The sequence below is a fragment of the Platichthys flesus genome, chromosome 10, assembly GCF_949316205.1.
Source record: "Platichthys flesus chromosome 10, fPlaFle2.1, whole genome shotgun sequence".
Lineage (NCBI taxonomy): Eukaryota > Metazoa > Chordata > Actinopteri > Pleuronectiformes > Pleuronectidae > Platichthys > Platichthys flesus.
Genome location: NC_084954.1, coordinates 22,078,703 through 22,095,407, shown reverse-complemented (window position 1 = coordinate 22,095,407; position 16,705 = coordinate 22,078,703). Strand labels below are relative to the sequence as shown.

The 16,705-nt window shown below is 39.8% G+C and overlaps 1 protein-coding gene across 4 annotated transcripts in view; it reads right to left on the bottom strand.

The window, feature by feature from the left end:
• The window catches only part of ccdc88c (coiled-coil domain containing 88C), a 49,904-nt gene extending 33,199 nt beyond the window's left edge, over positions 1-16,705 (bottom strand). For all 4 annotated transcript variants that reach the window (XR_009922074.1, XM_062397529.1, XM_062397530.1 and 1 more), the window contains exons 1-3: positions 16,082-16,705; positions 14,726-14,838; positions 12,117-12,225 (exon numbers count right to left, since the gene is read on the bottom strand). Coding sequence is in view for 3 of the 4 variants with exons in the window: in XM_062397529.1 (XP_062253513.1) it covers positions 12,117-12,225; positions 14,726-14,838; positions 16,082-16,141 (282 nt within the window). In the remaining variant the exon portion in view is untranslated. The remainder of the gene's footprint in view (positions 1-12,116; positions 12,226-14,725; positions 14,839-16,081) is intronic.

Below are 16,705 nucleotides of genomic sequence, written 5' to 3'. Positions count from 1 at the left end.
TTCTGGGTAGAGGGTGGCTGCTTTACCCTCTAAGCAGCAGTCAATGCACCTGACAAAGTGAGGGACTCCAAGCTCAGTCAGATCAGCAGCCAACTTGGGGTAGGTCCTTGTTACAAATTAGATATCACTATACTTTTGTCTAATTCTGATCTCAAACAAAGAGAATGGCTGCATGTTTTAGATGGATAATATTTGAAAATGAACAAATCAAATTACAGTGTATGGTTGTGTGTTTGTTTACTTATATCAACATTTAGACAAGGGTCTCCTTCTTAAATAAGATTCTTAAAGAAATCTGACCATGATAAGTTAGTCAGTGGGACATTGAACACTTATATCAGTTCTAACAGTTGCTACTTTTACTGCAGCTTGTTTATTGTGGTGTAGATGGACCCAAACACAGAGTAGGAGCAAAACTGAAAGTGACTGCTAAACGGTGCTCTCGTTATTACAAGAGCTGCTCAACTTTGATCAAACTCATTCTTTAGAAATGAATCAAAGTCCATTGACTAACTGACCCAGACTTGCGTGCTACATGTTTGCATGTGGGTGCAAGTGTGTTGGCCAGCAGCCAACAGGAAACACCCTCCTGTCGACAGGAGAGAGGGAGTGAGAGAGAGTCAGGAAATTATCACCCCTCTAGGAGGGAATGCTTTCCATTCCAGGACATCCTCCCCTGTCTCCTAAACGCACCTGACAGTCAAAAATATTCCAGACCAATTAAAATAAACTAAATATTTTCAAATATGTAAAAAGCAATCACAGAATAGAGTCTATCAGGGGAGGCAGGGCTAAAGTTGTGTCACCCAAATAAGGCAGGAGAATAACATAGAAGGAAATAAGTATAAGGTTTACAGAAGGACACATGGTAGGGGGGATGCTAATCACTTCTGGCTGAGGAGAAGGAAATGGTACTGTTGGTTGTGTGTGTGTGTGTGTGTGTGTGTGTGTGTGTGTGTGTGTGTGTGTGTGTGTGTGTGTGTGTGTGTGTGTGTGTGTGTGTGTGTGTGTGTGTGTGTGTGTGTGTGTAGGTGCTTGTGTGCGTGCGTGGATGGAAGGGCCTGGCACAACACACATCTGTACACAATCTCACAGTCAGCTTCTAATCATAAGAGATATATCAAAGGTCACATGTGAGGCTGTGCTTTTAAATATATATATTAAAAAAAAATCCACGTTTCTTCAAACATTTTATATGACATATACTAGTGTGAATATTTATCCAAAGTCACACCTTAATAAGATGTAGTCCTCTGGTCTAGAGTGTCATCTGCTAACCAGGCAAGGTAAGTAGGTAAGTCAATAGCTGCAGATACTGTTACACTGACCTAAAACCAGGATGTAACGAGAGACCACGCCAGTCTCTCTCTCTCTCCCTCGCCCTCATACACACAGAGCCTGAATAAAACATGTGGGCTGGCTACAAGATGTCTTTATGTACCTCAACTGAAACCCACTGACTGGAAGCTTTGCCATAAAGTTTAAGTTTGTTTAACTCAGATTCATGACAGATAGGGTCAATTACAACCCTGAACTAACACAAATTATATCTAAGTAATCTTTGAAAGAGCAAGAGTTGATTCAATTTGGCTTATGTTTTTTTTATATTTTCCAGTCCACCTCAACAACTGACGGATAATGATTGTTGGTTAAAAAATGTATTTGAACAATAGATAGAGAAACAGCTTTGTTCTAATCAGCGACCTGAACATTACCCTGGTGAGAGGAAAAGTCATGTTGCCTTCTGAAGAATCAAAAGGGTGAGGCCACATACAACACTCCATATAATTATACAGTAGGATTTATAGTTAGCCAAGGCAGAGAGTTTGTGTGGCTCTGCGAGCTTAGTCGGCAGAGGCTCCACAGCAGGAGGGTTATAGTGAACCCAGACTGCTGTCCTGGGAATGACATTTCAATCACAACATTGCCACAAGGTTAATGGATGCCCAGGAAATTTGTACTTAAATGTGGTAGAGAGCATCAATGATGCTCTCCCACATGTCTAATATATGACAACAGTTGAGTTGTAGTGATATTAATTTAAAAAAACACACCAGAAGGATTTCTAAGCTTTCGATTAACTTTTCCTGTCATGTTATTGGTCACAATAAATCGATATGAAACTAGTCCTTTCATATTTTCAGAATTAAACTTTTAATACTTGCAATGACTCTATAGATTAATGCAAGGATAGATATATAGATATCATATGCATCACATATGGAAATATCAGCCCATACACATATGTTTAACTCAACACTGCGACAGAATATTTTGACAGTAACAAATCCACCAGCAATTTCTATCACAGTCATTACTGTGATTATCATCATTCTCTGAGCGAAGCGTGGTCAAACAGCAGAAATTGCTCTCACAGCAGGGCTAGCAAACCAGGATTTTTGTCTGGTTTGTACAATTCAGTCAATATATTGTCCACAATAACTGTTGCAACAAAAATCGATACTGTACATCCCTGGGAAAAGGAACGATATTAAAGCTGTATGAAAATGCAAGTTGATCAGCTTAAATACACTATTCTCTGTAGCAAATATCACATGTACACATCAACACAATACCGAGCTGTCAATTACAATTGTTCTGTCTGTTTACAATAAAAAAATACTCAAGACTGTGTGAATTAGGTGTATACCAATGTGAAATGTCTCTATTATTTACATGTATGCTAGAATGTGTGATCTAGGGAGAGCTGCGAGCTATCAATATTGTCCTGCAGCAATAGCACCAGCAGCATCTATCACTTAATATTGACAAGGGATCTATACAGCTTGCCACACTGACCCATTTAGACACACACACACACACACACACACACACACACACACACACACACACACACACACACACACACACACACACACACACACACACACACACACACACACACACACACACACACACACACACACACACACACACACACACACACACACACACACACACACACACACACACGGTCAAATCCGTGGCCAACTAACACATTGGGCTCCAATTTCTAATCCAAGATCGATAAAATGGTGGCAGCTAACAGTATAATTTTAAGAGTGACGCTGCTCTGTGTTGCACTAACTCTCTCATGACTGTGACTGATTTAAAATACAAATAAAAGCTTGCTCCTTTCTGTATACATATACAATGTATAAAATGCTTAGTGCCAAAATGCCCTAGAATTTGTCATTTGTTTCTGTGCCTCATAGTTTGAGTGTTATAAGCACAAACATAACTCAAAACAAATAAAGTTAATAATGGCTTGCATCTATAAAGCGCCTTTCAGAGGACTCAAGGAGGCTTACATATGTCTGTGAGGACAAAACAGAGGAGAAACTAAAAAAGTAATAATACAAAACAGGATAGAAATAAACAGCAAGGTAAAGCATTAACTGAGGTCAAAGGCCTTCGTGAAGAGGTGGTGCTTGAGGAGTTTTTGGAAGATGTCGAGAGATGCAGCTTTGTGAATTTCGCCAGGGAGAGAGTTCCAGAGGGTGGGGGCTGCGTCAGTGAAGGCTCTGTTGCCAAAAGTGTGCAGTTTACTGAGGGATTGAGAGCAAACATGAGTTTGAGGAAATCGGGGGGGGGGGTTAAGGCCATGTTGAAGGATGATACGACCAAGGGGGAGCTATACACACATGCACCAGAGAGTGTAGATCCTCCAAAGCTGCTAGTCAATAAACTGAAGTACTGAAATAAAGAGTAATATATGTTCATCAATCTCTATTAGGGATGTCATGAGATTTTGGTGGCAAAATAAAGGGTATCCACTACGGTCCACTGCTGCTTCCTGATCAGGTTGGTTTGCTTTTACCTTGAATGAATGAATGAAAAAAAAAAAAAGAAAAACCTAACAACTCTTTGAAACTAACACTTCTAGTAGCACTTAAATGGCACTTACTTATAGCACTTTTGTTTTATTTTGAAGAAATTGTACTTTCTTGGTTCTTGTTGTTCTTGGTCTGTACCCTCGGGGTTGATGCACTTATTGTAAGTCGCTTTGGATAAAAGTGTCAGCTAAATTAAATGTAATGTAATGTAATGTAATGTTTGCACCATGATGGAGTTTCCTGTTTCCTCCCTCCACACTCCTGCTGGCTTGCACTCAACTAATAAGTAACAACACTCATCAAAACTTATTAGGACCTGATAAGTACAGTACATGAAGTTTACTAATTGTTTGTTTGATTCACTCCAGAGTTTAGGAGGCTGCATTTAAACATAATGTAGATTTTGTCACCAACAACTGAAGAGAACAGCCGTGACTCAATGTTAAAGTGACGGGAGCGATGCGGATTCATGATCCCACACCATTGATTCTTAAATTGATACATTATCGATACATTAAGTTTTTCATCTAAATTTTAACCATCCCATCCCATTTACTGAGCTGGTTACATATACCCTGTGCCAAATGTTTAATATTTATTGATAGCAATTTCTGTTAACAGTAAAATTTCTTTTAACAGTCAATTTTCTTTATTGGTTTAGCTGCATATGGTTTATTTTATTTATGATTTAATTTATTGAGAATATTGCAATACTTTTAAATATTCTTAAGAATTAAAAAATCAATGCTCTTTGAAAGGGTTAACTTGAGTGGTACTTCATTAGTATGAAATTGTTTAGAAATCATGATAATAATATCATCATCGAATCGGAAATAAAATCGAAACCCTGCAAATCTGAATAGAATTGTTTTGGGAAATCAGTGGCAATTCCCAGCCCTAATCATCATGTACTTAAGTAACAAAAGTGCTGGATAGCAAATTTCAGAATAATATATGTATTGTCAGCACAGAAGAGGATGTATCTGAGGCCAGAGGGTCCCTGCATGTGGACCCAGTGTCGGGCCTGATTAGAATATGTCATGAGGGAAATAGCTCGGTGGAGTTTGATGCCAATGAAAAGGTACAGATGAGGTTCAGTTAGGGCAAAGGAGCCCTAGTACTCCTCAGGGTGATGTGCTCTAAAGGGAGGGGGAGAGAGGCATAACAAAGAGGAAGTTCCTTATTTACTTGTTTAGTTGTTCTGTAATGTACAGTAATGATTTGCCCACATCATTTATGTTTACATTTATAATTTTTCTAGTAGGTGTTAATGTTTGCACCATTTAACGTAATTAGTTGTTTTTTTTCTCACCCCTAAAGCATCATTCAATTTGTTGACTTTAAAATAATACAGCACATTTTGTTTAGGTAAATTATCCATTTGTTAGTAAAACAGTTAAGATGAGAAAACATATGAAGGTGTTGTGTTGCATGTTGTTACAGTGCGCTTAAATTGTGTGTTGGTTCTCCTAAAATTTTCCGTATGGAGGGTAACTTATTCATGAACACAAAAATCTCATCCCTTCAGTATGTTCATACCAGCTCACTCTCCTAATAACTGAATAAATAATAAAATAAAAATAATAAAATAATGAATTTGACCAGAGTAAGCAAACACACATTCACACTGTATATATTACAATGTATGTGTGTTTGAATGAAGAAGGCCAAAGGATATGGAGTTGAAAACAACCCATGTAGGCTCAGGGCTTTGTTCTCCAGTTTCCATGGTTACCAAGGAGTGGTAAAGTGAGAGGGGAAAGGGGGTGACCGACAGAGAGTGCACATTCAAATGACTTCCACAGGAGCCACAGGATATTGTGTATTAAGTATAGACACTGTGATGTGGAAAGACAAAACAGACAGCAGTCATTTAAATGTTGAAGGAGACCAAGCTACTTCAATTATTCAGTTTAGAAAGTAAAATGTGTGTAATGTCCCTCCAGAAATTTTGTGTCACTCAGTGACACCAAGTTATGACTGCGCTGAGTTATTTTCACCATCACTAGATCTACTTGTGAGGCAGTCAGAGTGCACTCTCAAAAGTTCCTCTTTTGGGTGGATATGTTCATAATTAAATGTTTCACTGATATATAATCAGCCATGCTTTTTGTGGCTGGTCTCTCTAGTGAGGCAGTATCCAGGGTCACTATTGAGATCTGAGCTGTTCTCTTCTCCGCAGGCCTCAGAGTTAGCAAACTGCACATAAGACTAGCCCAGCAGCATGTTGACATGTCAACATTTCTGATTGTTTTCCCTCACTTGACAGATTAATTGAATAGGTTTCGTTATGGTGATTGCCCACTGAATATACAAGCATTACACTCTCATTCACACAGGATTGGTAGGAGAGAGAGGAAGTGTTAAGATCAAACATGGTAAAGCCTTTATGAATAGTTTGAAGGGCAAATGAAGCAGTGGGATTTCTCCCGGTTCCTGCTGATGACCAGTGCCGATGTAACAGATGGGGTCAATGTGTGCTCAAATGAAACTACTTGTGCACTGGTCAGGAGTATTTTCCCTTGCACCAGAGGAAGAGCTGCTAGCCTCTACACCACTGTCACCAGATTGGTAAACATTTTAGAGTTCATAAAATGCTGAAATATTGGCCTGACTTTCAGAAATCGTGGGCTGACATCTCTCCATTATCGGTTTTAGAGGGATTTATGACACTTATTGGAAAGATTTAACTTTACTTAATATGAGGACTTGTCAACCGGTCTCTCTTCTATTCGTTACTGCTCCATGGCTTAAACAAAGACAGTGAAACAGGGAGCAGAGGAGAAAAATGCAGGAGACTCACACTGAGCGGAAATGAAACCTATACACATAAATCGTCTGACTTATTCCACAAACAACAGTCGGCCTTTTTGTTTATCTGTGTGTCTGTATGTGGAACAAATCTATCACAAATCTAATTGGCTTTACTCATGCAATGTGTATTGTTAATTGTTCAAGACACGTGATTCGTTCAATATTAACAGAATACAAAAACATATACAAAATAACAGCAGTCTGTCAATCATTCAAATATAAATCACGACCATGAACAGTAATTTGTCAAATTTAGTTTGCTGTATATAAAAAGCGCTGTACACAACGTTCAGCACACAACGTTCCACACGCCATAAATACAAATGTGACAATTACTGTTTGAGGAGTAGATTTCATTCTTCCAGTAGGTTACTTCATAGAAGTAGTTGGATGGAAACCTAAGAAGGGGTGGGAAAACAGTTTCGCTTTGTATTGAAACCTTGTGATATCAGGTTACTGTCCGTAGTACAAGAGGGACCAAACAGAAGGGAGGGAGGAAGGGAGGGAGGGAGGGTCTCTCTCTCTCATCATCTAATTAGAAGAAAGCCAACGCCTAGCCCCAACTGAATGTGTGTCTGTGTGACAGATAACATTTTTTTTATACACTGTATTATGTTGTAGATTTAATTGAACTCAATGACCCACAGATATTTTTTGAGGTTTAAGCTTTTGGCTTTAGCTTGGCTCAGTCACTCAAGAACTGTCAGAGACTTGTTGTTTGCTTCAGTTAATTTTTGTGCTGAAAGCTGAAATGTCATCCCAGTCCCAGGTTTGGTTCAGCCTGGGGCAGGTTTTCTTCCATGATCTCTCTGTCTTTGGCTATATTCATCCTTCTACACGATTCTCAGCCTTCCCAGTCTGAGAATCTCCCCTATAATATGATGCTTCACTGTAGGGATGGTGTTATCCATTTGATAGTATGGCTTTATGACCAGTCAAAGCACATTACAGTACAGTTTAGATGTTACCCATTCATATAGTGTATCTAGAAAACAGCATTTCTCCTTCACTAATCACCAATAGATTGACGACACTTGGCAAGGGGCAGTTTGGGGACAAGTTCTGTATGTGTCAGTGGCCTCCTAAAGCATCCTTAAAGTTTGAACTGTCCTTTGAAGACAGGACGGATTCAGCATAAACTTAGTTGATACCACTTCGAATAATTGACATTTTTTTTTTTCGATTATAGGGTCAAACGATCTCCAAACTACTATAATCGAGTTGAAACAATTAGTTGGCATTTTTTTTCGAAAGAGACGCGCATGCGCAATTCAGTCCCTCCCCCAAAGCATTCAGCGGCCCAGCTGATTGGCACTCACTCTCAAGCAGCTGTAAAATAAAGGAGGCGAGTTGTGTGTATGGTGACCGGCGGTCAGCCCGTCAGAGAGTGTTACGGTTGCCATCATTAAGGGTTTGAATAACCGGGCACCGATATCCTGGTTTCACGGAGGAATAAGACACACAGGAACCGGAAGTGATTCACTTTTCATTGTGCATGCTCCAGTCATTTAATGAATAAAGCATAGACTTCAGAATAAGGGCACATATTAATAATCATGCTTTTGATATTGTCCAAAATAATCGCTATATAACCCCGGGTGCAAATGCACCCCCTAATCCATGACCACTCTGTTAACTTAAACTAAGCAACAAGTCAAACATCTGAGCAGGATTTCTCCATGCTGTCAAAATGCTCCCATCCAGTCATCACCAAATCATGGACTAGTGCTTGCTGACCTCACAGCCTGCAGGGCAGAGTAGAGCAAATATGTCAACCCTTATATACAGGGATTACATTGTGAGGTGTGTGAGTGTGAAGGGGGCTGTCGTTTCCCAGTGTCACTATTCTGGACATACTGTTTGGTTCTGGTCCAGGCTTTGATCATCTCACGTCTAGATTACTGTAACTCGCTCCTGGCAGGTCTACCTGCTACTGCCATCCGACCTTTGCAGCTCATCCAGAATGCAGCAGCTCGACTGGTTTTTAACCAACCTAAATTCACTCACACTACTCCTCTCCTCCGCTCCCTTCACTGGTTACCAGTGGCTGCTCGCATCCGGTTCAAAACACTAGTACTTGCGTACCATGCTGTGAACGGATCCGGTCCAGTCTACATCCAGGACATGGTCAAACGTTACACCCCACCCCGTTCATTCCGCTCTGCTTCGGCCAATCAGCTCGTTGCTCCCTCACTGCGAGCTAAACAATCATCAAAAACACGACTGTTTTCCGTCCTGGCTCCTAAATGGTGGAATGAGCTCCCCATTGACATCCGGACATCAGAAAGTCTACACATCTTCCGCCGAAAACTAAAAACATACCTCTTCCGACTTTACCTTGAATAAATAAAAAAAAAAAAAAAAAAAAAAAAAAAACTAACAACTTTTTGAAACTAACACTTTACTAGCACTTAAATGGCACTTACTTATAGCACTTTGTAGTTTTGCCTTATTTGAAGAAATTGTATTTTCTTGATTCTTGTCGTCCTTGGTATGTACCCTCGGGTTTGAATGCACTTATTGTAAGTCGCTTTGGATAAAAGCGTCAGCTAAATGAAATGTAATGTAATGTAATGAAACCACAGCAAGTTTTTTTGATCACAACTCATTCAGATGAGGTTTAATTATGAGGCGTATGCATGCATATGTGTGGCTGAGTGTGTCTGAAGGCCAGGGTATTTGACTGTGGTTAGAGATTAACCGGACAGATTAACCCCATACTGCCCAGAATGACCCACTTCAGACTGAGAAGCACGCACACACACAAAAACAAATAGTAAAAAATGTGTCTACAGCATTTACTGTGCTATTGTGCACTAGTCAGCTTTTTAAGGAATATAATAAACCTTCAGTGATATCAGTTTTTCCAAGCATCACAAAAAAAATCTGCAAGTGCAAGCTACAATAACTATTTTTTCCTCCTAAATAAACCACATTGTGCTACTCACTGTGTAAATCTTTATCTGCCAAACTATTTGGATTTAATTAAGAAACCTGCAACTACATGTAAGCGAACACTGTCATCGCTGTGTGAGGTTAGAGCTTAGAGTAAACATGACATGACTGCAGCTCAGCCAAATCAACTGCATCTGATCTGCTTATCTCAGATTTATACGAAAAACTAACTGTAGACATGCACACACATGAACGTGATATTTATGCCTCAGACCATCTGCTCAAAGCTAATCATATTACATCACTGAATTTGGGATCAGGCTTGAAGGCAGTTTTTGCTATTTCTGTGTTTAATGTAATGTAATGTAATACGAAAACATGAGCATGTTTCTGTATAATATCTTTTTTTCGTAGACGTTTTGAATGTTTTTTTAAACATAAATGTACTGCTCCCATCTGTGTCTTTGTCTTTTGTGCTGTGCATTGGCTACGGAATCGAGCCCAACCGTCATCTCCTCCGGATCTCCATACTTGGTCAAGTTTATAAATTCTGTTGTTTTTACCCAGTCTGAGTTTACACGTGACTGATGACACTGTTTATGTGTGTGAGTGCATGTGTCTGTGTATCTGCACTTGAGAGAGAGACCGATCAGAGCCAGGACCAGCTGAATAATGAATGAACACGCCCAGCTATGAAGAATGATTTTACTAAGTTAAAGGGGACATATTATGAAAATTCAACTTTTTTAGTGCTTCTAAATGTTAATTTGGATATCTGGCATGTCTACCGACCCAAAAACTCTGGACAAAAAAAAAACTCCTGCGATTTGTTATGGTTCCTCTGTCAGAAACGTCACGCTTGAGTGACTATGAATGAGTTTTCGTATCAGTCTCTCGTCGCAATGAAATGGGAGTCTCTCCACATGGCCGACACCCCGTGTCACAGGCAGGCTTCGGCCACCGGACTCTGGTTCAAAACTATATGGTTGCAAGATTGTATCTTCGTCTCCAGTAGCCATATTTCTACAAAAGTAATGGATAGCAAAAAATCCGGGAGCTAGTAGCTCGTGGAGGATTGAGGAGGGGTGAGGGGGAGAGGAGGGAGGGGGGAGCTGACTCATTAGCTTTTAAAGGAACAGGCACTCAAAACAGGTCACTCTGAGGAGGGCTGTTTTAGAAATGGCAAAAAGGATGCTGTTTTAAAGGATCCTTGTGGTACTTTGACCAAAATATGTTACAGGCATTTCATTAAGACCCCAAGGAACCATATCAACTTGTGGTAAAATGTGCATAATATGTCCCCTTTAAGAAAAGTATTGATAGTGATGTGGTGATCCGTGTTGACATTGTGGCAACATTTTCAAAAATACATTTTAACTGTAGCAGGTTAGAGACGTCAGCTGAGTTAATGTGTGTCAGAGATAGAGAGAGGGAGAGCATACCCTATGATATCAGCCTTGTTTTAAAAAGTACAGTTACCTTCCCCTCAAGTCCTGGGACTATCATTCAGAACGACGTTAGTCCGTTATTGTAATCAACCGCTCAGTGTTTTTTTTGGCCTCCGCAAACGTGATCACGTTTTAATGAATACAAAGTGAAGTGACTTTACTACTTTGTAAAATAAAATCATTGGGATAAGAGGTCTCGCCATTTCATCAACCCCCAGACCCGGCGAGCAGGGGCGGCTCAGTACCACCCCCGCTTAATTTTTGTTAAGCAATACCCCTGATGAAGACATAGGTATAAAATGATATAAGAGGTATGTTCTCTTTTCAGGCGATGAAAGTCTTCCTCTAAGTTTTCCGGAGGTAAAGACTGTACGGAGACTGTTGGCACTTGGTGGAGGTACGAATTATACTGAATGATATTCTAGTTAAGTAATCAATTTATTAGTAAGAGTAAGGGAGAATGGTTGGTGAATGGTTTGGTGAGACAAACGGTTTCTGGAAACATTTCAGAGATATATATTTGTACTCATTACATTACACTTCATTTAGCTTACGCTTTTATCCAAAGCACCCTCAATTAGTGAATTCTACATTTACGAGGGGCCATTCTGGGTTCAGCAACTTGCCCAAGGACATTTTGGAGGGATACCACTCTACCGCTCAGCCTGAGTCCCTCCTCTACCATCTTTGTTCCTGCAGGTTTGGCACTTGCTTTTTATGGACTTCAACATTATTCTTTCCTCAAATGTCAAACTGAGCTTGACATTCGCATGGGATTGTTTTCGATGATCCATCCATACTGTTATTTCCTGCCTGTATTGATAAGTGCAGATTATTGGTCATTATGCAATTACACTAAAAATGACTGGCCAGCAAGTTCAAGGTTGATCTGATCCATACTGATGCATACCATTCATCAATACAGACATGACAGACATACATGCTGATGGAATTTGGTTATATACACCCTTACAACCAAAACTGAGGAAAACCGTGATTAAATAATGAAAATAGTGTTTTGGATTTTTGCATCAGTATATAATCAAAGAAAGACTGAACCATAGATGTTGCCATAGTTAGTGAGATCACTGTTGGCAAAGTGTATGTATGTGTGTATGTTTACCTGGTAGAAAGTCCTGATGTGCCTGGTGAGAACAGTCAGGTTGTAAAGGCGAAGCGACATGTCATTGTTCACATTCTTGGTCAATCTCTGGTTACTGGGGCTAGGGTCACTATGGAGAGACATGTGCACCACAGGAGCACGAAGATTGATGTTATTGGAGGCTATTTAAGACAAAGATCATTACACACACACACAAACACATCCAGGTCCAGGGTTGTGCTAGAGAAGGATGTATGCTCACATCAACGTCAATCAGCAATGAGCTTGTGCCAGACTGATATGCATATGAACAGGAAGAGTGTAAACTAGTCTGGCTGACTTACGATGACTGTCATGACGTAAGTTTCACATTGGAGCCCAATTCTACTCTGTTAGAAAGCTTCTGAATATAAATAGGCCAGAAAACAGACTGATTATACTGGAGTTGCATTACTATGGGTCTTAACTGCCTAAGCTCCACGTGCCTGACACTTGCCGTGGATCACAGTTCAACTTTTCTTTACAACTAACTAACTAACTTCACTAGACTTTGTGGTTTTCCTTCTATGGCAACAGTTATTGCAATATTTAACTCCTTTCATTTATCTTACACACTGATTTTAAGCCAGGAAGACTTGAAGCCAACAAAGCCATTAAAGATTCACCTTAGAACCGAACGTAACTCTCTTACTGTATATATTGTTGTTTAATATTGTTGTTGTTTTTATATTGTTGTTTGTACAGTGCAACAACCACACCAAGGCACTTTCATGTATGTGCAAATATACATAGCAATAAAAATAATTCTGATTTCGATGAATTAGTATATATGGTTTTAAAGGTTGCAGTCAATTGCTTTAATATGATGATAATGATACTTACACTGACTCGGTTTTTACCTTTGAATACAAAAATGCTTGCAGCTCATCTACCATCCAGACTTCATACTTTCATATTTGATTTGACCCGGCTGCCTCTAGAACTTAGTTCTGCCATTAACTTTTCATGTTAACTTAAACATCCAGCTCAATTTATCTTCAACTTTTTTCCTAATTTAAATTATTTCATCTCTGTCCCTTTAACTCAGCCTTTAATTAGATGTCATGTAAGCTTTTTTCAGTACTTCCAATTTAAATGCTGGTCCAGCCTCTTTCAGTTATTGTTTCTGACACAGTACTTTTTAGACAACTTTAATCTTGTTCAGTGTTAAACCTATTTCAAATGTTTCAACAAAAACAAACATGCCATATTATGTTTAAGCTTTTTCAAATTGTATTCCCATTCTACGAGTGAATCTCGGTCAACTGATGATGCCCAGATTAAATATTATTATTGCAGAAGCTGTCCCAGTTCAAATATAATTTCCAATAAAGGTCAGGAAGAATAATAGGTTAACAGCCTGAGTGATTTAACAGCTGACTGGTTCTCTGACTGACTGATTTACCAACTGTCTTTGAGTGGCTTTACTCTTAATAGTCCTCATCTTGACCTCCTCCTCTGTAACCCACTTTCCCATAAACCCCTATAAAATCCTGGTAACCCCCACCCCAGTCAGCCTAGCCTACATTCAGTGTATGGACAACAATAGCCTGATTATCTTTGTTTCTGAAAACAATCACTAAAATATGAACATGTGGTCTGATGGTGGATGTTGGGCTGTCTGGATGGGAGAGAGATTCCACACCAGTAATAACTGGTCAACTGTTTAGGAAATTGACAAACCTTCCTTAAAATTTTGAATAATATTGAAAAAAAAACATTTCCTATGCGTCCTATCAAATTGAAAATTTATTTTAGAACTCAGGCTACCAAACTATTAAATTCTCAGTCATGATATCATAGTTGATTAGAAAAGTCCTGGTCTGTTTTTAGGTAATAATGTTTTTTCTTGTGCCCTTGTTTCTTGTGGGTTTCTTCTTTCTTTTTCGTTTTTTCTGGCGGCAAAACAAATTTCCCCTCTGGGACGTTAAAGTTGAATCTAAATCGCTGATACATTGTCAGATGGCTATGAGTTGATGAGTAAATTCAAGTTCAAACAATTCAATATAATTCTTGTTTAACCAATCTTATTTTGTGAGGTGCACAATGTCGTTTTTATGGAAAATGTAATAGGATTATTCCAGGATGGTGCAGTCACTTCACAAGTAAGCATATTGTTTGCATTTCCTTTCAGTAATGTATGTGTTGTTTTGAGAAGTATTGGTCCAAAACAATGCTTCTCCCCACAAAGCAAGCACAGTACTTACGCTCTGGGGAGAGCCAAGGAAAATCCTGTATTTGGCTAGGTATTGAGAGATTAATTAAAACACTGTTGCTTTGTTCTTTTTGTGAAAATTCAGTTCAGCTCTAAAAGAACTTATAATAAGACTCATAAACTCTCTTAAACACCATCTCGTTTTGCAACCGTTGAGCAGCACAGCTGGCTGTGACGTTTACAACCTGATACCAGCAAGTCAGGATGTGGTCACACAGAAAAACTTACACCGACACACATACAGGAAACACTGGAGTACCTCGCTCATCGCTCATGTACTCAATCAGACACACAATGCAAAGGTACACACAATGAATAATTCTTACTAACTCATGAAAATGTTAAGCAAGCACGCACTCTATATGGTGCTACCTACATGTGTGTCATGATCTTGTGCAGGAAAACCCCATCAACCAGCTCCATGAACATGCTGACTCGCTCCTCTGAGCCCACATCATCACATGAACCCAGAGGCCCCAACAGCCGCACCTAGAGACAGAGAGGTTACAAAGAAAAGAGACATCATTCTAAATATACAATTATCTAGATTTAGTCTTTCAATTGAATATGTTGGACAAAGTACATTTTTCATGATAACTTTTATAATGATTTGTCTAGTATTCACTTCTAGTAGTAAAAATATACATTCAAATATACAGAGAACAACTGACAATGAGGAAAAACAGAGAAAGTTATCGAAGGTAGCCCTGAATCTCTTTATTCTGTGTGTACATTGTAATTTTGTTGGTCTGACAAAGGTGGGAAAAAGTGTTGGCTGACCAGACAGGTCAACAGGATGTGAGAAAAGGGAGAAACAGGAAGTAGCATGGGGTAAATGACCTGTGCACTGCTCTGCAGGTTGTTTAAGTCTGGACTGGAAGCGACTGTGTTATTTAATGCAATTACACCATGGCCATGAGCAAGACAGCTGAAATCAACTGAACTATGAGAAGACTTCAAATACCTTGCATACAAAGAAACAGCAGCAACACAAGAAGTGAGATACACCAGCTGTGAGCAGTGAAGCATGGTAGAAGTGTCTGAAGTAGAAGTATCGCAGGCCGTTCCTTCCTGCTGCAGTAAGACTATACAACCTGCTCTGCTCCCAGTAAAACTGCATGCACAACTATTATGGACTGCACTTTAGCCCTTCTCAACTGTGCAATATATTCACTGGGCCATATTCACCACTCTGTGCAATATAAACGGTTAATGTGTTATTCATTCACTGTATACAAATTTGCTCACCTACTAAGTTTCTTATACACTATATATATATATATATATATATTTTCATTAATATTTTACTATATTTCTACTTTTTCCTGATGAAGTCTTGTTGCTGCTGGAATATTGCAAATTCCCCCATTGCAGGGCTAATAAAGGATGTCTTATTCATCTACTTGACAAATTCAGAAGGTCCCAGAGACACCTTCCCGATTCTCTTAAGAAACCACTTAATCTGAGGCTTTTACTCTGAAAAGCCTTCCCCCTGTCACTGAAGTCTGTCTGAAGTGTATTATTGAAAACACTCAATAGTCTCTTAAAACTGCACTTCAGTAGTAAGACTAGTACTTTTAATTCCCAGTTATCCCAGCTTTGCATATACTAGTAAGTTCTGTAACAGACGTATCTGCTGTGAGCGAGAGAGAAAGTAAACCAGAAGCAGAGGTCTGCAGCTCGTATGCATCATCATCACAACTGTGTGTGTGCGCGTGTTGCTCCCACTCACCCACACCACCAGCGGTGACTCCATGAAAGTGGCCAGCAACTCGGACAAAGTCACGTCCATGGTTGTTCCCACGGCTTCCGACTCCACTTTTTAATCACCAGCTAATCATTAAATCCACCGCTCGGTCGGTCGATATCCGCCACCTCTCTCCCCGGGGCAGAACAAAGCCCCCGCGAGGCACCGACTCCCCCTACCCTCCTCTTCCCGTGCACGAGCTCCCTCTCTCCCTCGCCACTATTGTCTCGCGCTTTCCCGTTTCCCTAAACAAAAGTTTCGAATTAAAAGCAAGTTAGTTGTGAACGGGGGCCGTTTGGAGAACTTCAACACACGGTAGCATGCCCCCAGAGTAAGTTGCGTTGGTCTAGCGGTTTAATATCCAGTCTGTTTTCCGTCGGAGGCAAAAACACTTGATCCAAACTTTGAAGGACTGTTGGTCGCGTTGCCAGGGATACAGTTCCGGACCGTAAAGCGACGAAACCACCGTGAACAAAAGGAAAACTCCACAGAGTATAAATAAGCACAAAAAAACCACGACGTGAGGTGGGCATGGAGCGTTAGAGCTGTTGTTTCCGTTGTTCTACATGTCCACCGCGTCCCTGTCGCTTTCTCCTCTCCTTCGCTCCA